Source organism: Scophthalmus maximus, chromosome 5 (assembly GCF_022379125.1).
Source record: "Scophthalmus maximus strain ysfricsl-2021 chromosome 5, ASM2237912v1, whole genome shotgun sequence".
NCBI lineage: Eukaryota > Metazoa > Chordata > Actinopteri > Pleuronectiformes > Scophthalmidae > Scophthalmus > Scophthalmus maximus.
This window is the reverse complement of record NC_061519.1, coordinates 6,372,532-6,397,227: the sequence shown is the minus strand read 5'-3', so window position 1 is coordinate 6,397,227 and position 24,696 is coordinate 6,372,532. Positions and strand designations below refer to the sequence as shown.

Genomic DNA, 24,696 nt, shown 5'->3' with positions numbered 1-24,696 from the left:
AGAACTGTCCGCTTCGATCGTGATCGCAGCGGCTCTGAGCCTCTGCACGTCAGTGGCAACAAACCGGAGGCGACTGCTGCGAACATAAATGTAAAACTTTATTAAAAATAACAGATGTTATTTGTCTTTGTGTTGTGTTGCAGAGGAAAGAGCTCGGGAAAGGAACTCAGAATGCCTGCGTGTCTTGCGCATGTCTCAGACTCACTGTATCCCCTCCTGCTCTGATAAATCAGGTGAACCTGCCATTTGAATGAATTCAAGTTCCTGTCTTTTATATATTGCACCACTGAACATCTTAAATATTATGCAAACATTTGTTAGTCAACACAACGTGCAGCTGAGGCTAATGGGAATGTCATTAGTTTTGTAGGTGCGGGGGATTATTAAAGGTTATTCTGAGGGGGGACACAGATCACGACAAAACTGCATCGTAAAGTGTTGACCCGAGGAAAGGTTAGGGGACCACCAAAGTCAATGGGAGTCTAGTCGTCTTCTGGGGACCATGATTGTCCTTGGGGACCATCGTAAAGTTGCTATGTCCGTCTGGGCCAAAGAGGTCAGACTGAATGAAGAACAGTCCATCCCCTCAGCTCTACACAGTGGGCTCTTCAAACTGAAAAATCAGAAAACACGGAGAGACTAGAAAACATCCAAGTGAAATGTATTTGTTATGTTCCACATTCATGTTTCACTCTACCTAACCATAACTACCTGCTTTACAGTACATTGCCATTTGCATGCACCTGATAAGGGTTATCTATCTCATATGTTATTCATCTATTTGACAACATGCATGTATTTCATTGAATCTGTGAACTTGAAACAGCAGATAACGTCATAGTGATAACGATTATCACTAATAGAGCAGGCTCCTCCGACGCAGCCTTCTGATAAAGAAATCCATCAGACTGTGAGTCAGTGTAGCTGTTCCTCATATCAGCTGCACATTGAATCACTCGGTGAAGCTGCTATAAGTGGTATGTTATATATATATATATATATATTATTCTCAGACTTCCACAGGGCCATCGTTCAGAAAGCAGTGTTTTTGACTATTACACAGAGGAGGGGAACAATCTTAAAGAGCAACCGCAGTAAATTGAACTGTCAGAAGCCAAAAGACGAGACACAAATTATCATCCACCGAGTCGAGGTTGCGTAGCGATGAGTCACCTGGAAAACACATTGTGTCGGTGCCATGCGCTTGTTTGTAAGTCTGTGCCTGTCTCATCTCAGGCTTTACTCTTTTCCAAAGGGAAGGTAACTAAGTCGTAGTGTCAATAAATCAATCAATCACATTTTTTATGTGGGGCCCATATTCATAAATCGCAATTTGCCTCAAAGTGCGACATCCTCTGTCCTTAACCCTTGACTAGAGTAAATCTTCCAAAAAACAAATTCAGACAAGACTCGGAAACCTCAGGGAGAGACAAAAGAAACAGTAATAATGATAATAATAATGATACATCTAATTTGTAAGTCACTTTACATTTGAAACAAATTTCAAATTCCAAGGTCAAAGCAATCAATATAAAAAAGGAAAAACTGATAAAAAAAAAGCTAACATTGTAGAAATGTGAGCATGAAAGCAGCTGCTAAAAAGCAACCTTTTAAGATAGTTTTGCAAACTCTCAGTGGTCTGTGGTGCCCTCAGATGGTCAGCGAGGGTATTCCACAGATGGGGGGGCCGGCAGGAGGGATCGCGTCGAGGTCAGTGGGGTGAGTGTTTTAAGCATTTATGAAAAAAGAAAATGTCTGACAGAGATGGAGGGAGGGAGAAGTACATTATAGGGCTGGTAAAAGTAATAATATATGGAGGTTGGTACATCGTATGTCTACACAATCTAATTGTGATCTGGAGAGCGTGAGTATCGACTGTACCGGCCACAAATTGTACTGTATGATTCCACCCTGACAAATCTGATACTGTTTGCATTTCATGTCATGTTTGTTAATCCATTGACAAACTGACGGTACAGACAGATCCAATGCAGGAACCTGTCTCGGGGCCGGGAGCAAGGGAAGTTTGAGTATTATCAACTTTAAATGGTCCGTGAAGACAGCCATAAAATCCCATCGTTTCAAATTGATATTTTTATTATTATGCTTGAGTGAGGGATTAATAAAGTAAAGCAATATGGGAATGTTGTCTTTTTCATTTTTTATTCTTTCAAAGATGCTTCTCCTGTTGTAGAAAGGACCCAACCATCAACACCCTCTGTGCGCTGCAGGTTTAAAAGGAGATAATATATGTTGAATATAAAATTTAACAATCTAAAGGAATTACACAAAAAAGACATTTCCGTAACTTGTCAATGAAACCTGGGCCTGAACCATTGAGAGGCATAAGCTGGTTGAACCTTCAATAAAACTTCATCTTGCAGGAGGCCTCGGTGAGTCGGATGTTGTACCTCTAACCCCCCCCCCCCCCCCCCCGGATCCTCTCACACTTGCTTGATGACTCATCATCAGCCTGTCTCACCTGCTCTCCGCTCAGACGAGACGGAGCAGAGCAGGGAAGTGAAGCTGACAGCCAGAGCGAGGGGGCAAGATGAAAAGGAAGAAGGAGAGCGGAGGGTGGCTACAACGCCCCCCCCCCCCCCCCCCCCCCCCCCCCCCCCCCCCCCCCCCCCCCCCCCCTTGGTCTCCTGCCTGGCTTTCTTCATGATGAGAAGCCTTTTAGGTCTGTCATTCGTAGGTTATTCCGCTGAAGCATCAGGAACAAGTCAAAGTGAAAGGGAGCACTGGTTGTACAAGCGAGACATGAAGTGAAGTGGTCAATAAAAATGGATACAAGTACTTTTATTATTATGGCTGCTTGAGAACTTCTCCAGACTATGATCTGACAGAACTAAATAAAATCCATCCAGTTTTACTGTTTTCCTATCAAACGGCTCTGCTGCTCATGAACACACACTGTCCTACTGTCATACCCCGCTGCTGCTGATGTATTCACTTTGCAAATGAGGCGCTCTGTGCACAGCGAACCCCTTGAGACAGGAGGAGGACAGAGAGAGCGAAGACAGTAATGTGAGAGAGAACATTTTACGGCCCCTCCATCTGTTTCTTTTGTTTTAACGGGGCTCTGGTTGCCTCGTGCTGCTTGGAAGCCACAAAGCTCATAAAGACTTCAGCAGAATCAGTCTGCTTTGTGGAGACGAACCGGTGGGAAAACAAGACAATATGAATACGGTACATTTTGAAAAAGAAATAGCATAAATATGGTATTCATGACATTTGCTATTTCCACTTAGTACTGCGCAACTGTTTCCGGTCCAGTTCAACTGTTTCGTTAGCTGATCGGTAACGAAGTGTCTACTGCAGAACCCTCGTGTGAGAGGTGAGGGAGAAATGATCGTGGCGTATGTTCACCAGCCTTTGTTTTCTCAGGTCGAGACGGGTCGGAAACCCATTAAAAACTTAGTACCCCATGAAATTTCGATGACGTCGAACAAAGTGGGACACAGCAGCGCGACATTTTGCTGTGTAACACTTATGACAAAATTTGAGTAGTGAGTAAACAGTAACTGTGAACAGGGAAGCAGCTATATTTTGAGATGGAAGTACCTGAGGAATGCGAGCGCTGACAGTGGGTGGTCCATTTCGGAGTTTATCATTCTATCGGACTATAGACAGATATTGTTCACGTTACAGCGCTTTATATAGTTTAAACATTTATATTTTAGGCATTTAATATGGTCTGTTGGTGAAGTAGCATTGATCACTTTGAGGGAGGGGATAAAAATAATTCAACAGAGGTGGGGATGTTAAGACCAGAAGGGGGGAAAATACCACGCATCCCCCCTGTATGTAACCAAAACCACCATTGTTCCTGAACCGCAACCTTGGTACAGCTCTTTTACATTAAAAGCTTGTCAGTGTCAGGCTTTAATCCTAAGAAGCAACCCCATCTTCAATGAACAGAATAGCAAATAGAGCAACACAAAAGACAGGTAGGACAAGACCGGATTGGTGAGCAGCGACAGAGCCGAGCACAGACACCCTCATATCCAGAAGGCTATTTAAATCAAAGATGCTCCTTCGATTTGAATGTTCCCCCATTTTGCTGATGAAAAAATATAATCCAACATTATGAATAGACCACAACTTATTTGCTGCTGCAAATTAGTTTGATATGAAGATTTTCAGAAAACATGGTTACTGAGCTGGGGTGAGGCAATTCAAAGACCCAGTCAAATAAACAAACAGGCAATGACAGAAACAGCTCAGAAGATGTGCTTCCACATGTGCAGTCACACAGACAGGTCAATGAGGCCATCAGACACACAAGAATGTAAATAAAGATGTATTTAGACCAGCGGACAGACGGATGCTCATCTTGTCAGGTTGTAAAACTATAGCCGCTGATTTCCCCTCTTTGATCCGCCCGGTAACCCACATCTAAGGTTTAGCGCAGGACGGACAGACACTACAAATGTTACATATATTTGAGTGAGAGAGTTGAGTTCCTTTTCAATACACGGTTGTCTCATGGAAGTCTTTTTCCCCAAGCTTTGTGAGGGTTCAATCAGGGAAACGCATCCCACTCTGTTTAACTTTGTTTCCCCCTCCACTACAACTGTAACTCAGTCAGCTCGCACGTTCCAGTCCATTCCAATCAAAACCAATAAATGGATAATATTTATATAGATGCTTTTCTCATCTTATCTTAGGTCACATTCATCCATTCACACACATTCATCACAGCTATTCACCACAGTAAATAAATTGTATGTATGTATGTATATAAATTGTATGATCTAGATATACCTGTATGATGAAAAACAGAACACTAGTTCTATACTTGTCTTTTACAGGAGATGACCAAAATGTAATAGACAAGTTTACATTGTCTTTTACATGTAAATCTATTTAGATCAAGACAAGTACATGCAGGTTGACTACCTACCTGTCTAGGGCTGCTTTTGAGGCCCTTCTAGGGAGGGAGAAGACCCGTAGAAGGATGCAGTATATGGAGGTCCTCCTGCTGGTCCACTGGTGGCACACGAACGCTGGCACAGTGTTCTGAAATTAACCATGGCTTTCAAAGCCTTGCCAACAGCCCAGCTGTCATAATGTGACACAGCTAATGTTGAGGCTATTGATGGATGCCACATCCTCATCAAGGCTCCTCAGGGTCCGCATGCACAGGATTACCTGAACAGGAAACTCTTCCACTCCATCTGGCTTCAGCACATTTCTTGACATATTTGTTGGTTACACTGGTTCAGTTCTTGGCACCAGGGTGCTCACTCTGGCATTGGCATGATGAAGGCAAGGTGACAACGGTGGACCACATCTTTGTGCCTAAAGTCACTGCAGTGTGTGCAACATGCCACTACCGGGGAAATCCTGGAGCTGAATGTCCCTCACATCTACAAGAACATGATTATCAAAATTTCTAAAGTTGCATTTTGATTTCAGTTGGTAATTCAGACTAATCTGCTGTCAACTTTGAATGAGTTAAATATAGTTACATGAGGTGGACCCGACCTCTGTGTGAGTCTCAATATCTGCTACGTCGTGCCGAATACGGTTGTTGCACAAAATGGTCCAGAATATGTTGCATTTACGTAGAATTTTCAGATGCTGCCGGAACCCGGAAATGGAATCAGCGGTGCACCACCATAAAGTGTCCCCCGTCGGTCGCTCAGTTGATTGCAGTTTGCAACTTCACCACCAGATGCCGCCAGATGCCACACTGGGGGTTTAAGGAAATAGGATAGGAAGCATTGAAGCTCGAGCATCTCTTTTCATGGAAATCTATCCGGGTCACTTCCCTCAGTTAGGAACCTTCCTGAGCAAAACAGACTATTGGAATGCAGCCTTTGAGTTCTGTGGGACTGAAAGTAGCCCCTGACCTCACAACCTGAAACACAACTGATGGTGAGAGCCCAAAAAAAAGTAAACCCTGCTCGCTGCTTTGCAAAATGCTCAACTGGAAACATAATATACATCAATTCCTGTGTGCTAGATGGTTTTTGCAAGGAAAGGCAGACAAAACAAAACATAGCTCATGAACCAACTCAGGCTGAACGGTTGGTGTGTCACAGCAATCAGAGAATACCAAAATGGATTTGAATTGAACAAAAGGCACATACGCTAACGCGATAATGATTGTCTATTTTTTCTGCTGCCTGTTGTAAGGAGGCATGTAATTTGTCAAAAACAACACTGTGAGAGCTCAGCCAGGACTATATGTTGACTGACAGCTGTGACGGTGAGCAGAGGATTCCAGCAGAAGGTTGGTGAGCCTTCGAAGCCTCGTCGTGTTTCTCCGGCATTCATGACAATAGAATAAACATGATCCTCCTGTGGGGTGCAACTCATTAGCTCATGTTGCTGCCAGCATTTCTTTACGCTTTGAGCATTACAAGGTTGTCAATTAGAGGCACAGCAGCAGGTTGAAAGAATAAGAAATGTCTCTGGTTTTCATTTCCCTGTACAGCTCAAGGATTTGGGCAGAGCAGCCAGGTCATTTCAGTGTGGGGCCCAGTGTCAGCAAGATATATGAACCCCAACTGTTGGAAAGCGCGGACCATGGCTATGATTAAAGACTGAATAAATATCCTATGAATAAAGGTGATTTAGCAGTTTTATTCCTGGTATTGTAGAGAGGGCATTGAAACAGTATTTAAACCTCAGGAACTAGGTATCACAATCCAATAACACTTGAAAAAAGTGTTGTCTCTCTTAATCCATTTTCCCTTATATTTTATATGATGTTTTTGTTATGCATTGATTTACATTTTTATTTTCATGTATGTATGAACTTAACTTTTATGTAAGCTATGTGGGTTGCATTTGTATCATATCCCATTGTAAATTGCCCTGTTTCTATTTTGTGTTAAGCACTTTGTATTGCAATTTTGCACGAATGGCACTTTATGAATTAAGTTTGATTGATTGATTGATTGAAACCTTCATCTTAAGAAAAAAAAAGATTCTTAATTTTAGAGGTCTGTGGTCGGGGGCCGAGACTTTTACTCATGATGTTTGTCATGCCTTTGTGAAATACTGGCTCAAATAAATGTTAACAATTTCATGTGCACAGAAGGGTAACCATGAGTTTCAGTATTCTTTTAACCCGAGGGGATTAAAAATAGTTTTCAGGAAAGGACTGTGTCTTTGTTTGTACCATTTCCTCTTGGTGTCACAATCCCTCTGAGGGCCACAGATCGGCAATGAAGCACAGAGGAACAATTTACACAAAAAGGTTTGGAAGAAACTTGCCAAAGCCTAATATCAGCTGCACTGAACTTTAGAATGCTTTTCTCTCGCTCTATCTCTGAGTCAGACTTTCAGTACAAGTCAGAGGCTCATGGTTTAAATCATGACAGGTATGTGACATTTGCAGTTGTTTCGCATTGAAAAGAAAGCCATTTAGTTGTCATGGTGACAAAACATGATACACAAAGATTTATGACATGAAATCAAACATTTAATCTTGAACCCACACAACCCAGTCTCAAGGCAAGTTGTGCAACAGCATCATTGATTTGTGTACATGATCAGAAACCTTACAGCAAAATCACACCTACTTATGGTTCTGTTTAGAATCTCGCAGCACCTGGTTCAGGCCGGGTGGAGTGTGGTCAATACAGAAAGAAGTTTACAGTGACTTCTGACACAACCTGTTTATTTGAATTCAATCAAAACTACAATCGTTCCTGGAACTTTATCAAAGTGTTTTTGATGCCTACATCTTTGTCTTTGTGTTCACCATCCACCCACCACTTGTGATAATTGTTGTTCCAGTTGAAATACATTATATGAAATACATACTATCCACATGCCATGCTCCAATGAAGATTGATTTTTTTCCACAACTTTGATACGAAATAGTATAGGTCATTAGTGTGGCCCTGTGCCGGCTGCATTGATAGGAAAAGGACAAAAATACAATAAAAATGAATATAGAATTTGAAAGCTGAATGAGTCACTTCAAACAGAAGCTCTAGTCGCGGGGCCCCACAGCCCTTTTGAGCCCCGGGTTTTTTCCATGGTTACCATGATTATACTGATCCGGGAAATTTTTTGACATTTGCCATCTCATTAATAATCAGCTGACCCAGTGGTTGGTGTCAGTATTTTTGGTCTCTACCTTAAGACAAGCTGCTGGTGAAGAGTGTGGGTGCTCTCTCCTGGTCACAGTAAGATAATGCAGTCATAAAATCACTATAGCCAAAAGTATGTGGACGGTGAAGTGCATTTATGTCTGTTTTTCCTGGATTGGTTTGGTATGTTTACAACCTTGTCTTGTCTTCTCTCTCTTTCTAATTCATAAGGGATTAAATTTATATCTTAGATCCTGATTATATGTTAACAACACTAGCCAGTTACCATTAACACATTTTTTATTGAAATAAGTGCTTTCAACCCTGAAGATATTACGCAAAAGTGCAAATATTGTACATTTATAAAAGGTTAATTTATTGCACGGGCTTGAGCCCACTGAGTAAGTGTAGACTTTGAGCACTGATGATGGTTTGGGTGTGTTGGACTGCTCCGATTCTTCGCGAGGTGTCTAAAAGAATACTCCGTACATATGGAATATGTAGCTTGCTGGTCTCAATAAAGTCTCAACATGATAGAGAACTGTAGGTTACATTGTAACCGTGGTTCTCTGAGTGAAGAGACTGTCTCTCCACTTCTTCATCGCTCAGAATCTGGTGTTGGTTAATAAAAAAACAGAGCAATCACACACACCTCTGCCTTATATGCCCGTGCGTGCCAGTACTACTGGTGTGTTTTAAACAATATCCACGTCAACTGTCAGGTGGGGGACATTCTCTGTAAATATGGAATATGTAGCTGGGTGAAGATAGTATCTTCACTTAGAGAACCACAGTTAGTTCAGTTCCCCATACTATGCCAGATTACCAGTCCAGCACTGGGTTATGCTGTAGAATGTGGTGGTAGAATTAGGATTTTAAGAATTTTTTTCTTCCTCCCCGATTGTTTATCACTTTACTGCAGAGCTGCATTCCCATATACATATCAGAGCTGATGATGTCACAATGGTAGATGGAATTCCTTGGAAGTTAGCTTTGATCATCAGGATTCCATTTCTTCTTCTAATCTTTATTTCTGCATGTTTACTGTCCAAATCATATTCCAATGTAAAACGCAAAGAGCTGTGTCATTGTCAACACTGAAAACAGATTTAAACCTGTTATTGATCAATTAGAAAACACAAGAGTTGCCTCACTCCTCCGAACATATAGATAACACAGATATGATACATCTGCCAGTGACGGCGGGGCATTGAGGTCTAAATTGAGACAGAATCCCTGAAAAAAATCCAAAAATGTTGACTAACTTGATATTCATTCATAGTATTTAATTTACTTTTTAAATATATATGTCTATACCTGTGACCCGGAAGTGATGTGGAAGTGGTTTTGTTAACACATCATCAAACACTATCACAACTGTTTCAGTCACCAAACACCATAAAAACTTAGAAAATGACCTTGCATCTGTTAACAACTATATTATTAAGGTTCATAGAGGGTTATTGTTTTTATAGAAGATTTTAAGATACTGTCGATCACCTTTAAAATTCCCATACTATGCAAAATGCACTTTTTCGTGGTTTTCTAACTATCTTACTTTCTATGTGTGTCCTCTCTCTCTTTTGCTTGCTCCACTTTCAGAAGACGCGCTCAAACACGCTGGTCAGCTTTCTTGACCTCAACACGTCCTATAGGGGCCACATCACCTCCTCCAGGGAGGTGACACTCCCCGGGCTTGGTGTGTTCCGCCCACTGAAACCTGGTAAATTTACCTTGCAACAGCCATGTTTTATTATTTACAGTTGTTCAAAAGTTGTCAGATTGGATTTTGGGATAATGGATCGGATCAAATCTTGAAAATGGGTTGTTCAAAATTAGAAAAGTAGATCACCTAATCCAATCTTGGTTTTAATCCAGATCAAACCTTCAGATTGTATTGTTGAAAACAGCCAGGAGGGAGTTGCAGTAGTCCAGGCGTGAGATGACAAGAGCCTGCACCAATACCTTTGTCGCTTTCTCTGTGAGGACCGGATGTATCCTCCTGATGTTGTGGAGTATGAAACTGCAGCAGCGGGTTGTCAGTGCGATGTTGGCAGCGAAGGACAGCTGGTCGTCCTGTGTCACACCCAGGTTCCTTCACCACAGAGTTCTCAATGGAAAGGACCATATGTGTCAGTTGTCATCTGCGTAGCTATGGTATCAAAAGCCATGTGAGTGAATGACAGAGCCTAATGACCTAGTGTACAGAGAGAAGAGGATGGGGCCCAGAACAGAGCCTTGAGGGACCCCAGTAGTGAGGTTGCAGGGTTCAGACACAGATCCTCTCCAAGTAAACCTGTGAGTGCATTTTTACCATCTAGTATATACATTTTTTAATAATTTGCACCTGTTTTTTTGTGTTTCCGCTCATTCTGAACTTCTTAAATGAGAAGCAGAACGAGTAGAAACACAGATTCGTCTGGCAGAGGACTCATCCTGGGGTGGAGTGAACTTTCCTTATATATACATATACAGGGTGCGATTTGCGTGAGATTACCCACTTTCTGGTGAATGTATCCCCACCCCTGCATTCTTTTCCCCGTGGGGGGACGCAAAATTTCTCCCCCGGTCAAAGGGACCCATGCCACTTCACCAAAAGACTATGATAAACATAAAATAGACATGTTTAAACTAAGTAAACCACTGAGACAATAGATCCTGGTTCCATCAGCCTTGATCACTGCACGGCTTTTTAGAAAGTCACCAAGCACGAATATTTGGAATGGGATTTAATTCTTCCCAAAACATCCCTCGCGGCTACGTTAAGAAATGTGCTAGCGGCTAATGCTAGTGCTCATTAGTTTTAGCTATGTCTCCCATGCCGGAGGTCGGGGTTCGAAGCCACCCCGTGACACATGATGGAGTCGTCTTCCCCTCTGCTTTTTTTTTGGACAAATCGCACCATGTGTTCAAATGTGATGTGATCCCCGTTGATTCAATGATCAAAGGATCAAAGGCGCACACACACTCCTGTGATCCGTGATTTCATCGCATATAAATGGTCTCAAATCCTTTCAGCATCCCATTTGAATGACAGCAGAGGCGAGACACCGAGACCGCCGCCCGGAAAGACGAGCACAATCTCTGAGGTAGGTCTGAGGCCGACAACACGTTTAGAACAAGTTCGTTCATTGGTTCACTGCATGCGCATGCGTGTTGCCACTTCTCCCGGAATTCCAAAAATGCCGGGCAACAAAGTAACATATCAGGTATTTTCTGTGGTTTTACACTTTTATAGCATTTAAATGAGAAATTAATGGAAGAGTTTAATTTAAGCCAGGTTAGGCCCATTTCACTGGCAGCAAAATATGCGACACAAAGCCTATTTATATTAGATAGTTTCTTTGTCATTTCGGGTTTTCATACATAGATGTGGAACATCTGGATTTATTTTTGGTTGTAATTCTGAGTCCCCAGTCCATTCTGTTGTTTTCAATTTTTTGCTGCCAGAAGACTTCAAGAAGGGAGAAAAAGTAACTCTGGCCCTTTAAAGATTTATTTAATCAAAGATGTGAAAGTTTCATCTGTTGTGTTCCATTTGTTAACAAGTACCTCTCATCTTGTCCCATCTGAAGTGTCAGCAAGGATGGTTCTGCCAACATCAAGTCCTCCTCCTCAAGTCCCAGCTGCTCCTCCTCCCCACGTCCCACCTGCTCCTCTTCCTCACGTCCCACCTGCTCCTCCTCCTCAAGTCCCCGCTGCTCCTCCTCCCCACGTCCCACCTGCTCCTCTTCCTCACGTCCCCCCTGCTCTTCCTCCTCAAGTCCCCTCTGCTCTTCCTCCTCAAGTCCCCCCTGCTCTTCCTCCTCACATCCCCCCTGCTCTTCCTCCTCAAGTCCCCCCTGCTCTTCCTCCTCAAGTCCCCTCTGCTCTTCCTCCTCAAGTGCCCTCTGCTCTTCCTCCTCAAGTCCCCCCTGCTCCTCCTCCTCTGGTCTACCCTGCTCCTCCTCCTCACGCCCCCCCTGCTCCTCCTCCTCATGCCCCCCCTGCTCTTCCTCCTCGCAGCCCCCCTGCTCTTCCTCTTGGTCAATGTACTCGACCTGTTCCCTCCTCCTCTCCCCCGCTAGCCCAGGCTCCTCTTCCCCGAAAAGCATGGCTGTGTTCTTCACGAGCCATGGTGGGAGTCAGTAAGTGGCCACTGTTCTCTCTGCTCAGCCCTGAGGAACTAGCCACGATCCGACAGGCCTGTGTCTTTGGAACCTCGGCTAATGAAGCCATCTACGTCACACATGCAAATGAGGTGAAGAGTGAATCTTACATATACCAACAAATCCATTTTTTTTCGACATGAAAAACTTTTAAGGCATAGTTATTATTATTTTTGAAGCTGTTTAATTCAAATGAGTCATTTGTTTCCATCATAATGTTTTCCCTTTTGCTAGTTTGTGTCATCTGGTGGAAATGTTATTCAAACCAAATTTGACAATTTAGTTTTTAGCTCAACAAGAGCAACATATACTTGCAACATATACTTCCAGCTTGTTTTAGCTTCCAAAACAAGATAGTATACAAATATGACGTCATGTGTATAATCCCCAGATTTAATTCTTTGTGAAATTGTGAAACAAATTGCTTTCCTGGATTTCTGTTTGCATTTTGTGGCGATTGTAATTGTTGTCCAATTACTTATAATAACTTGACAAAATAAAACAACACAACAGACTCACTGTCTTAAACCGATGCCTTTCCTCACCTCCCACCTTAATTTTAAGCCCTTGCTGATGGAGACTAAATATTGACTAAAAAATATAAACCAGTTGTGGAACAATTCTGACTTCATCCTTTTTTTGGTTTAAGTAGTAAGTCTGTTTGCGTGTTATGATTACCCAGGTATTTGTGTTTGGGGTGAAGTGGGGAAGCTCCCTTGGTCCAGGAGGCAGTCACAGCACCATTGTGTCACAGAAACTCAACTGCTTGCGAGGGAAGAAGATAATCAGCCTCAGCTATGGCAGCGGACCTCACATCCTGTTGGCTGTTGAAGGTTGGTTATTACTCATTCTAGCTACATAAATCTGTTAAACAGTAAATCACAAACTCATACCTCACACCGTTAAGCAGGCCAAGTATAACTGCTCCTATCTCTTATAGAACAAAGTTATATCATGCATGATATGTAATTTCCTTAGTTGTGTTGTTACCTGTAGCTGAGGTTCATTCCAACTGTCAGGAACATTTAATGCAGTTTTTTTTTTTTAAACTATGAACAGAAATAGCTTGTGCAATGTAAAACTGATAGTCTACCCATAATCAGTGGCGTAGTGGTCCCCAGAGAGGTGGGTATACTCTTTATGCCCTGTTTTTTAAGCGGACAAACGCGCTGTTTTAAAAAGTCACCTGTAAGACGACTCTTGCATTTCACCCAAAATGTGCCAGTTATATTCGCACATTGTCACTTAATTTCTGAGTCAGATGCAGATATTGCATCAGTACAGGCTCACAGGGTATCAGGGTGAGACAAAAACACGATTATGCAGTTTGAGTGAAACTATTCCTTATTTCATCCACACATGAAAACCAGACCATTATTTTCTCATCTTGTAAGTCGTCTATGGACCAGGAGTTTATTTTATAAACCTTAACTTGGAACAGCTGATTTGCAGCAGATATTGTAGGCCTGGGTGTTCCATTATGAATTTGACATTATTTGTCCTACATAGGCCTAATGAATGAATATATAAAAGATTCAAGATGAGGCAAACACGGTGTGTATCAGGTTGTAAAGTGTATTTTTCATAATGACAAACTATTACAGAGCCATCTCATTACTACAATGTCAAAACAATAAATATATGTTGAACTATGGCACTGTGCATCTAGAGGTCTAACATTGAGTTTACTATCATCCACAATTTTAATCACCATTGACTGTAATTGCAGATGAGACTGACTTGACGCTAATCATGTGACCAGGGGATTGTCAGTTACATGCGCCACAGTAACCTGGTGTTGTCGACGTACTGCCGGTAAATAGTGCTCACTGGGGTCCATGGGCTTATTCCAGAAGTGGGTTTAAAAAACTTTTAACTTAAACCTGAACTGTGACTTGATCTACTCTCAGTTGGGAAACTCAGAGTTTTCAGTTCCAGAAAAGCATTTCTGAGTTAGTTAGATCAACTCTGATTGTTTTCACACGGAGTTAAGCATGTGCCCACAGAATATAAAAAGCCATCATCAATGGACCTCCGATATTACAATTCACCATGGCAACCGATGCGAAAACAAGGTCCTCCTACGTCACGCCGTTAGAGTTGGAGATACAACTTCGTACTTATGGAAAGGTAAAAGAAAATAAGATCATTCTGAGAAAGACGAGCATCACAGCTGCAGCTGATGAGGGGAGACAGTTGGTGTTGGAGACAGTTACTGCCCGAGTCGACATGTAAGACTGAATAAAATAATCAAATGATTTAAAACCATCTGATATCTGATAAATATCTTGTCTAAGATGATGGTATAATGTTTTCTGACACTGTCCGGTGCGCTGGAGGCCGTGGTCCGATTCTTGTTGCTCACGTCTGAAAAACGCGCAATGTTATAGAATTATTTTTAATTTAGGTTTCAATCCCACGGGCACAAAAATAACGTTGCTGCAGCTGAAAATGAATTTTAAGAACATGGCGTGCAAATTGGTAAGGCATATGGTTTTAATCAGATTCCACAAAGAAAACATCAGTGGCTATTTTAACTTGTTGTACAGAAAACTCCTGTTTAAAAAAATCTAAGGGCATTGACTTTGATCTTGCCGGAGCACGTCTGTGACATTATAATGCTGAAATAAGGTCGGAGAATATTGTTCATATATGTGATAGATTGTGAGAGAAACGGAAAAAGTTCTACTAAGTAGTCGTCTGGGAATGAAAGCATCTATACGAGGTCTGAACATCCTCTCTGACGTGAGGCTGCTGAATTAATTCTGCTTCCATATCGATCGGGTTGATGAGGAAAGGACACGTCATTTTTTAACAGCTAGATCATGTTCAAGAAAAGGGAAGAGTTATGGAGAAATCTTTTTTCCAAGAAAACCTGCCGGCGAGCAGGTTAGGTTCACAGCGTCAGTTACCACGGTAACTCAACTACAGTTTAATGCTGCGTTCCAGTTTACCTTGGAACGCGGAACTCGGGTTTATCGTTCTAGTTTTGAAAAGGAATAATTGAAGGAGTTTATGCTGATTCAGGGAGACAGAAACTGTAGATGTCTTAAGCAGAAGTATTTATTATCAGAGCTCAATATATATCAAGGAGATTTCTGGTTCGTTTACACAGATCAACAAGGTGGTCAGTGTATGGCGCCCCAAGACAATCTGCCTGATCCCAGTCTCTGTAGTGTAGTTAGTTTAGGGTAATGTCGTCATCTCGCTTCTACTATGACACCTCAAGAGAGACTTCAGCTCGGAACTCGGAATGACGACCTCCGAGTTGGAAATTGCAAATGGAACGGCCCTGCGAGTCGGAAAAAAACCGACTTCCGGGTTCCGAGTTCCGAGATAAACTGGAATGCAGCATTAGTTCACTAACTTTCTGTAAAGGAAAACCCAGAGTTTCCCTCTTTTCAGGGTTCAAATACTCAGAGTTTTAGCAAACTTCCTGGAACAGGCCCCATGTCTTCGCCTGCAGTTGTTGTAGTCGAGGAGGCAGCACCTCATCCCCCACGGCCTCCTCTCTGTGGTGGTGGGCTGGGACGTGGTGGGTGGAACGCGGTGGCGGACCTGTCTTTACTACCTGAGCTGCTAGCTTGCAGCACCAATGTAGCAACACAAGGTCGCTTCTGCTGATACAAGATCTTTGTTTGTGTAGTTCGCTTCATGTGTGAATTTAATAAAGGCCATATTTAGCTGTGTCCACCTCATGTAATCCATCTGTAGTATTCTCCCAGTCTCGGACCACCGTGTCATCTTGGTGTCGACTTATTGCAGATGGACAGCTGTTCGCATGGGGCAACAATGGCTACTGTCAGCTGGGGAATGGGAGTACCAGCCAGGGAAGGTGCCCGGTGCTGCTCAACGGCAACCTGCGTAACAAGAAGGTGAAAGAGGTGGCGTGTGGATCACATCACTCCATGGCTCTCACTCAGGACGGAGAGGTGACTGCTGTTTTCATCGTCATGCTTAACTGATTATTCTGCAATACTCCATATTGTTTTTGTACCCACTGCTTGGAGGAGGAACTCCATAGAAAGTCATTGTCGAGGTCGACCCTTCATGTGTTAAGCAGGAATGGCTGTTATGTTAAATGATAGTAACTCTTATACATTTCAGTGTTGTAAGAATAATGAATGGTCTGTCTGCTTTATGTGTTTGTTTGTGCGTCAAAGGAAATGATTCATGGAGCTCGAACGGAGAAGTGCTTTTATTCAACAAGATTGTGATCTTGTTTGGGGGCATGTTGACAGTTTAAACTTATTTCTTCCTGGTGGTGACTCTACCACCTACCTGCCCCTCCAGGTCTTCGCGTGGGGTTATAATAACCATGGCCAGATTGGTACGGGCTCCACAGCTAACCAGCCCTTCCCCAAGAAAGTCAGCAGCTGCCTGCAGGGCAAGACCGCTGTGGGCATCACGTGTGGCCAGACCTCCTCCATGGCTCTGGTCGACAACAGAGAGGTGAAGGGGCGTTCCCCTGATGTCTAAAGGTTCTTGCGGGGAAAAAATCTGAGCTTCACATATTTAAGAGGACTGTTTTTATGTTTATCTAGATTTATGGCTGGGGCAACAACAACAGTGGCCAGTTGGGATTTGGTAGCAGTGAAAAGCAGCTGACGCCTCGCCGCCTCACTGCACTCCAGGGGCTGAACATTCAACAGGTGAGAAGATCACTGGATGTAATGCTGAATGAATTAAGATGATGGCCATTAGATACTTGTCTCCCTGCATGACTCTTGTAGATATATCCATGTTTTTAACCAACTCAAACCAGCGCACTCCCATCTGATGGTTTTAACTCAAAGCTTTTGCTCCTTTCCAGGTCGTCTCCGGTCACAGCCACTGCCTGGCGCTCACAGATGAAGGGCAGCTGTATGCCTGGGGAGCAAACACCTTTGGCCAATTGGGAAATGGCAAAAAGGGCAAATACCACGCCCCAGTACAAATCATGGCCAGCATAGGGAGGTAGGTGGAGATAGAGAGCAACATTTTTAGAGCAGCATGTCTTTGTATTTGGAGAGTAGACAGGCCACAGTACTTTCTCCTCATCCTGTCAACACTTTCCCTTCCTTTTTCCTGTCATCATTCCCCTCCTCCATACTTGCACTTCCTCTCCTGGTCTCGAGGTGATCTCGGTGAACACAAAGAACCTGTCTTCCCCATCATGAACAGATGATAGACATAATCCTGACAAATGATACACGAAAAACTCTTCACTGGCCCTCGTGTTAACATGTCGCCTTCTCTCACTTGATAGGGTGGTGGAGGTCGCTGCCTGCCATTCAACACACACTTCAGCAGCCAAGACGAACAGTGAGCAGGTATACATGCAATTGATCTTGTCTGCATTTGTTTCACAAAGGCACTTCTGTTTTTCTGTACAGGATTGGTTCCTATGTGGGTGTCTTTTTCCTGCTTTGACAGTTTCTACATTGGCTGAATTGATGAATCAGTGTACTAATTTTAGCCTGGGAGGTTAAAGTCTGATAAAGGCTCATGGTTAATGAGCTTTTTATCTTCACCGCCCACATGTCTTTGCCTTTTTGAGTTTTATTATATGATCATGTCAGTGGTTGTGATGTTTATTCTCCAGGTGTATATGTGGGGTCATTGTAGGGGTCAGTCCTTCTTTCTGCCACAACTCACCGACTTCGCCGCCACCGATGACGTCTTTGCCTGCTTTGCCACACCCTCCGTCATGTGGAGGCTCCTGTCAATAGGTGAGGTTCATCTTTTTTAAGGGAAATTGATTTTATATTTAGTTTTTAAAATTCAACAGGCTTACATGCCTACTGTGCCATGCTTTCTCGCAGAGGACGAAGACGTCCCGACAGTTGCTGAGGCTCTGTGGAAAGAGTTCGACAGTCCCGACATGGCCGACCTCACATTCCGTGTTGATGGCAAATGCATTCACGTTCACAGAGCTGTGCTGGAGATCAGGTGGGCGTGTGTTCATGTGCATATTGATATCTTTTTCAACACAACTCGGGCTGCATTGACAGTACTGCCTACAATAAACCAAGTTTCAGTATGATACAATTTTTTCCCATTTTAACAAATTGAGCCAAATTTCTCAAATGTGAAGACATCTGAACATATAACTATATTTATTCTTTATTATAGATAATAACCAGATGTTCCAAACCTACTTTGGTAACTTCACAGTTTTTTTAAGACTATGGAAAAAATGATTGGAGGGTCGACGATCTGTCTTTTGTTTCCAATAGGTGTGAGCATTTCCGATCAGTGTTCCGCTCCCAGTCGTCGGAGGATCAGCGGGAAGTGATCGAGATCAGACAGTTCTCTTACTCCGTCTACAGATCCTTCCTGCAGTTTCTCTACACAGACACGGTTGATCTTCCACTTGATGACGCCATCGGTGAGCACTCGTGCAATTTCTTGATGTCATCTCATTTGTGTCTAATCTATTGGAGTGCGTGTAGAGATGTGTTCATTTATATCTGCAGGCCTGTTGGACCTGGCCACCTCTTACAGTGAAAGCCGTCTGAAGCGGCTGTGTGGGCAGATCATCAAGAAGGGAATCACTGTTGAAAATGCCTTCGCCCTGCTGTCAAGCGCCATACGACATGAGGCAGAGGTACAGTATACGCAGACATGATGTGCGCAGCAATACTGGGATGCTGGGTTAAGGTGTGATAGTTAATTGTGATGGTTTCTCTTAACCGTTACAGATTTATCCAGTTTAAATATTCTTTACAGTAGCAGCCAAGTCTGAATTCAAAGCACCAGGGGCGCTGCATGAATAAGACGGTGATTGACACGTGGATTGCAACACAGCGTGTTATGTGTGGTCAAAATTAACTCTATACTGTCGTTCAGTCATTATATTCAAGCCTTAAATAGGCTCAATGTTAGATACGTGACAGACGGAGCCTGTCGGCTCTCTGCGGTCACCCTGAGGTACCACTATGGGCGTGTAGCCAAAAGCTCAGGTGAGAGGAAGGAAGCCAGCAATGGCAGAATTTTTAAGGGAGATGCTTTCTTTCATGAGATGTACATTACCAGAACCTCTTGCACAGTCGCCATATTTATTGTCAAACTATAGACTCTCAACAACAGTGCCAACATTAAGGACGCATGAAAGTATGTGGACGTTGGTGTTGAAACAGACGTATCTATTTTTGTTTGTAAATGCAGCATTAATGAGACACATTGCTGCTGTCAACAAACTCTCCATGAAACTTTGTTTTTGCAACACGAGATATAAAGTTCCTTTTTTGACTTAAGAATAATGTGACACGTAGTGACCTACAAGGACAATATTACATTCACCTCTCTCCTAGAAAGGACTCCTACACTGTACTGTTCCATGTGTGTTGCTGCCGTGGCAATGTATTCTCCACAGTGATTTTGTCAATTTGTTCTTTTCCATTTTCATTTATATTTTGTATATTCTAATCAATCCTCAGTTTTTGTCTTTTTTCCAGGACTTAGAAGAGTTTTGTTTCAGGTTCTGTGTCGGCCATCTGACTCGGGTGACTCAGGCTGAAACTTTCTGGCAGTCGGACGGAGCAATGCTAAAGGAGTTCATCAGCAGAGCCAGTCGCTGCGGCGCCTTCAAGAACTGAGTGGAACTCGCACAATTCTCCCAAATTTGTACAAAGTTGAAACTATAGTCTGATCGGTTCTGATCACGTTCCTTAAAGAATGCTACGGCCCAGCCTCGGGACATTGTTTGGTACATAAGCAGCGTCATTCACCGGATGCTGAACGGGGAATTTACAACTGCATTACCCATGGACCTGAGATCAGCACCCGGGCCAGTTCCTGTAGAGTCACTCGACAAACTTGCGGCACCTTTTCTGACGAACTGACGTCTTGAATTTTTCTGTATTTGTACTTACAATCAGTTTGTAATCGTTGTGGTCAGGAAAAACACTAACTATTGGACGTGTTGAACCTTTGAATTCTTGAGTTGAGAGAGAAAGGCTGAGTCTTTTTATCCAGATCAAACTCTGTTATTTTACTTGTTCATATTTTATAAGTTCAGAAACATTTATATATTTTCTTTTTTTATATTCAGGTCCTTTTTTTTGATAAGTTTATTCTGACTGACTGAAGCTTTTGTTCAATGGCACTTTAAGAAACCGCACTTAGTTTATCCTCACGTTCAGTAAAAATTATAACAGCTTAAATAGTTTGAAACCCTGCGGAAGACAGGACACTAGAAATTTTACAAAATTAACAGTCAATATGAGGCACTGTAACATTTCTAGCAGATTTTTCTCCTCTTAGTACAAGTGTACAAAATGTGTCTGAGGCAGAAACGTTTAATTCCAAAAATAAATCTATATTTCCTTGGTACCAAATTATTCAAAGTGACGGTTCATCTGTTTGTGTTTGCTAGTGTTCAGGGGCAAATGGTTAGTAAGACCACAATGATTCTTTAATCTCAAACGAAGCCTGCAGCTCCTAGTTTTTACTCTCTGCTGCATCACTGGGGGTTGTGGAGAATATCTGCTGCAGCACAATGTTTCAGAGTAGATGCTGCCTCTGTTTGGTTCCTGGCTCTCGACACTCGGACACCTAATAGAAGTTTTTTCACTATCAAAGAAGCACAGGAAACAAATTCAGATGCAGAGTTTTGATTTAGCATAGGTTTCTGATTAGTATTGTGACAAGGTTTACAGTTTTTTTTTTTTTTATGAAAATGCTCAAGCACAATTTAAAAAAAAAGTTTACATTGTGGATTCAAGATGGGGAAGTAAGTTCCCTTTGAACTGTAAGCCATTAATTTCCTATTTTTGGTCCGCCAAGTCACCTTGGGTAATAACGCTTTGAACCTCATCCCTGTGATGTCCAGTCAAGTTATATACATCTTTTTTTCAGGACAACCTTGGCTATCACAATATATATACAGTGATATTACATGAATGTATAAATAGTTGTATGACCATAAAGACAAATGAAAAATCAAACAGAAATTGAATCTCACAGAAATCTATTACAGTGACACACCAAACAACAATATTGAAGAAATTGTCCGTCTTGAAAGCTGTTCTTTGAAGCCTTGGCTATGAGGGAAAACAATTCAAAACATTCTTACTTATGCAAATCAAAAGGTATGTACTGTGTCATCCCAAAGTGTCGCTTGTGACATTTTGCAAAGCAGTTCCTGTCTGCAGTGACACAAAGGAGTGTCAGTGGTAGTAGTAGGAGTAAACAGGAGGAGGGAGAGGTCCTGTTTTCAGTGCAAAATCTTTTTTTAGACCAGTCCACAACTCAGCATCTGATTGTTACAAGTCTCGGACAAAGCCTCTGATTGGTCAAAGTTGATCCAAAATGGACGGCAAGACAACAACAGTAGCTTTTTATGTCTTGAATCAGTATAAAAATGATCATCAAAGTCATTCAATGTTGGAATTATCATTGTGGACATGTTGTACAAAGTCTCAGCAAAGACACTGAAATCCCCGGCTGAACTACAAATCTTCTGAAAGGGCCACAATCGCATGGAAGCCCTGCCTGGAACGGCGCAAGTGTTGACTTCCTGTCAAAATAAACTGTAAGTTACTTTCAACTTATCAAATTTTATGAGAACTTTTATAACATGATGCATTATTCTGTCGCATACGACAGGTTCGGACTCAGAATTAAAAGTTATTTCTCACGGATGATATAACATATTTATAAAGTCCTAATACAAGTTTAACCCATCTCAAGAACTTAACTGGAATTTAAAAGGAACATTTTTGAGAGATTGTTGGGTTGTTTGGACATTCTGTCCATGCTTTGATGATTCACATTTGTTAAATACATTTGTACAGATTGATATCTTGAATTAATTTCCTGTTTTACTTTGTAGTTTCCATCCTCGTGTCTCCGCACTTCCTGTTTCCCTGTCTCTTGTCTGTTCACTTTACATTTTCCTGCGATTGTCTGCACCTGTTCCTGATGTGTCTCACCTGTGTCCAATCTTTCCTGGGTTCTATTTAGTCTCTGTCCCTTATCTTTGGCAGTTCGTCTGTTGATTTTTGGCCAACCTGTTTGTTTCCTATCCTGTGATTACTCCTCCAATCTCTTCCTGTGATGTCGTGCCTTGTGTCCTGGTTTGTTTTATTTATATTCTCTATTGCGTTTCGTCATTTGTACATTTTGAGACTGCAAGTCTGTTTTGTTTTCAATTAATTAAAATTATTATATTATTTGCACTTTGCATTTGGCATGTTCCTGCATACCTTGACAGCTCATGCATCTTATAAATAGATATGGTGGCCACTCAGTGTAAATGTGAATAAAACACAGATTTGGCCTTTAACTTACCTTCAATTTGAAATGGGACTTGAAATGGAAAACTGAAACTATCTTGTTTTCACTGTAACAAAAGTACCAACTAATCTCTATAAAACAAAATATGATAAGATCCATATTCAGATTAAAAGAGATATTGAGAAATCGTCAGTTTTGACATCAGACATTCAAATGAATTATTGAAGGCTGTTGTTTCTTTTTCCAATCTATTCCTGTTAAAATCCCTCAAGAGGATGATTTCTAGATTTATTTGGAATAGTACAAAACACGAATAAAATACTGCACATTGCAAATTGGCTAAGGAGAAGGGTGGTATGGCACTTCCAAATTTAAAAGATTATTACTATGCAGCATAAAAGGGGGCCTTTTCAGATATCTACAGTTGAGGGACTATTTTATGGAAATAAGAACCTCAAAAACCTTCAAGATTCAAGGCAATCTCAGTGCTATACAAAAATCGAAGAGACTGAACATCAAGACTTTGTATCAAGGCCGAATGGGATTGTAAACTTAACATTGAAATTACAGCAGAAGTGTGGTTCAACATGTGTGAAACAGACCACCACAAATTCAAGGATATGGAGGGAGCTCTGATGGAAAAACATAACTCAATACTTCATCACACCTAAAATAAAGAGTAAATAAACAGGTACACAACAGGTATGCTGGCAGAGGTGTGGGAACAGAGAAGCAAACCACACACATTTTTTAGCAATGTAATAAACTACACACATTTTGGGAAAAGTACATGTTACAATTAATGATGTTCTGGGATATGCAATACCAAAAGAATGTAAAGTCATGTACCTCGGAAATATAAATGATTGTGTCATGGTTAATGATAGATATTTTGAGATTTAGTGGATTTATATTTAGTGGAATTGACAAATTTATATTGCACCTCCAAAATCATTGCTGTCCTGTTATCGCTACTCTTGCAAGTTTTGTTCAGACTCCCTCTGAGGAAGTTTGTAATAGCTGCACGAAAGAGCAACTTTTGAAGCTTGTTGGGTATTAAGATGTTGATGTGGGAGGTAAACGGTTGAAGGAGGAAATTAAAGGAATGTTGAGGACTTCTGTGGCTTCTTCTACAGTAGCTTTAACCTATGAGCAACAAAAAGAGCTGTTATTGTTGCAAATGGAGAAAGAAAAATTGAGTATAGAAAAGGAACGCCTGAGACAGTCTTTGGAAAAGGAAAAACTGCGCGAGACTGTTTCTCAAAACCAGAAAAAAAAACAACTCAGTTTGATGTGGGTAATTTACGCCTTCTACCAAAGTTTGATGAGCGATCCAGACACATTTTTCTCCCTTTTTGAATGTGTCACTGACAGTAGGTTTTAACAGGGAAAGCCCAAGATGAATAAGTGCTAGCACATCAGGTTAAATTTGAGGGGGAAAAAACAGTGTTCCAGACAATACTAAATCAAAAGCTCATGGTTACTCGACTAAGTTATTTTGGTCTGAGCAATTCGAGTCCAAATCGTGGTTCATGTGCTGTTTGGTTTGGTGAAATCTGTTACTATTGCCATGACAGAGGACATCGCCAAGCAGAGTGTCCGGAATTGAAAAACAAGGTTAAATCGCACAGGCAATAAATACATTAAACCAGCTTCTCTCAGTGCACCAGGGAACAAATGTCCAGTTGTCGCTGAGATGTTTGATTCATTGAAACCTAAAACTGAGAAATGTTCTGGTTTTGAAGATTTTGTATCAGATGGGTTGCTATCTCTAACTGGGAATGATGGTGCAGTGCCTGAGCAAATTCTACGAGGCACGGGAGCAAAAGATTCTTTTATTTTAGCTTCTGCGCTTCCTTTTTCTCAGAACTCAGAGACTGGTGATTGTGTGCTGGTGCGGGGAATGGGTATAGCAACTCTGTATGTACCATTGCACAAAGCCAGACTGTGTTTGGTCTTGTGGATGCTGACGTCCACATTGGGGTTAGGCCTGCCTTGACTATAGATGGGATTGAGGTGATCAATCCACTGGGGAATGACTTGGTCGGCATTGTGTCCGAGCTGACGGCTTTTCACCTGTTTAGTCTGCACCTTTGTTAAATGAATCAGATGTTTGTCAAATGAAATTCCATGATGTTTTCACAGCTTGAGCTGTGACACAGTCAATGACTTAAGCGGAGTCAGATTTTTGGAAGTTGCAACTCACATTAAAACTTGTCATATCTGCCAAGTAACAGGTAAACCAAATCAGTCTATTAAACCCGCTTCAG

The 24,696-nt window shown here is 41.9% G+C and overlaps 1 protein-coding gene and 1 long non-coding RNA gene across 5 annotated transcripts; both read left to right on the top strand.

Moving 5' to 3' along the window:
* The first annotated feature begins 7,408 nt into the window (after positions 1 to 7,408).
* Positions 7,409 to 11,802, top strand: LOC118311611. 4 transcript variants are annotated; one of them, XR_004794035.2, is made up of 5 exons: positions 7,410 to 9,272; positions 9,660 to 9,780; positions 9,936 to 10,355; positions 11,076 to 11,146; positions 11,633 to 11,802. It is a non-coding gene; the product is annotated as an uncharacterized LOC118311611 (long non-coding RNA). The 4 variants fall into 4 exon arrangements; XR_004794034.2 differs by having other exon boundaries at positions 7,409 to 9,272; positions 9,660 to 10,355; XR_004794033.2 differs by having other exon boundaries at positions 7,411 to 9,780.
* A 205-nt stretch (positions 11,803 to 12,007) lies between these two features.
* Positions 12,008 to 20,529, top strand: LOC118311457 (RCC1 and BTB domain-containing protein 1-like). The gene is made up of 12 exons (XM_035635354.2): positions 12,008 to 12,297; positions 12,888 to 13,038; positions 15,971 to 16,137; positions 16,499 to 16,657; positions 16,750 to 16,857; positions 17,019 to 17,161; positions 17,454 to 17,517; positions 17,790 to 17,916; positions 18,010 to 18,136; positions 18,424 to 18,575; positions 18,664 to 18,794; positions 19,645 to 20,529. The coding sequence occupies exons 1-12, from the start codon at positions 12,172 to 12,174 to the stop codon at positions 19,783 to 19,785; spliced, it is 1,596 nt and encodes a 531-aa protein (XP_035491247.1). The 5' UTR covers positions 12,008 to 12,171; the 3' UTR covers positions 19,786 to 20,529.
* The last annotated feature ends 4,167 nt before the right edge of the window (positions 20,530 to 24,696 follow it).

What these genes read in the sequence shown, in the direction of transcription:
- LOC118311457 (XM_035635354.2), top strand. Translation starts at nt 12,172, where the DNA reads ATGGTGGGAGTCAGTAAGTGGCCACTGTTCTCTCTGCTCAGCCCTGAG. An exon ending in CTCTCACTCAGGACGGAGAG is followed by an intron (nt 16,138 to 16,498) that starts GTGACTGCTGTT and finishes CTGCCCCTCCAG; the next exon opens with GTCTTCGCGTGGGGTTATAA. An exon ending in AGAGCTGTGCTGGAGATCAG is followed by an intron (nt 18,137 to 18,423) that starts GTGGGCGTGTGT and finishes TGTTTCCAATAG; the next exon opens with GTGTGAGCATTTCCGATCAG.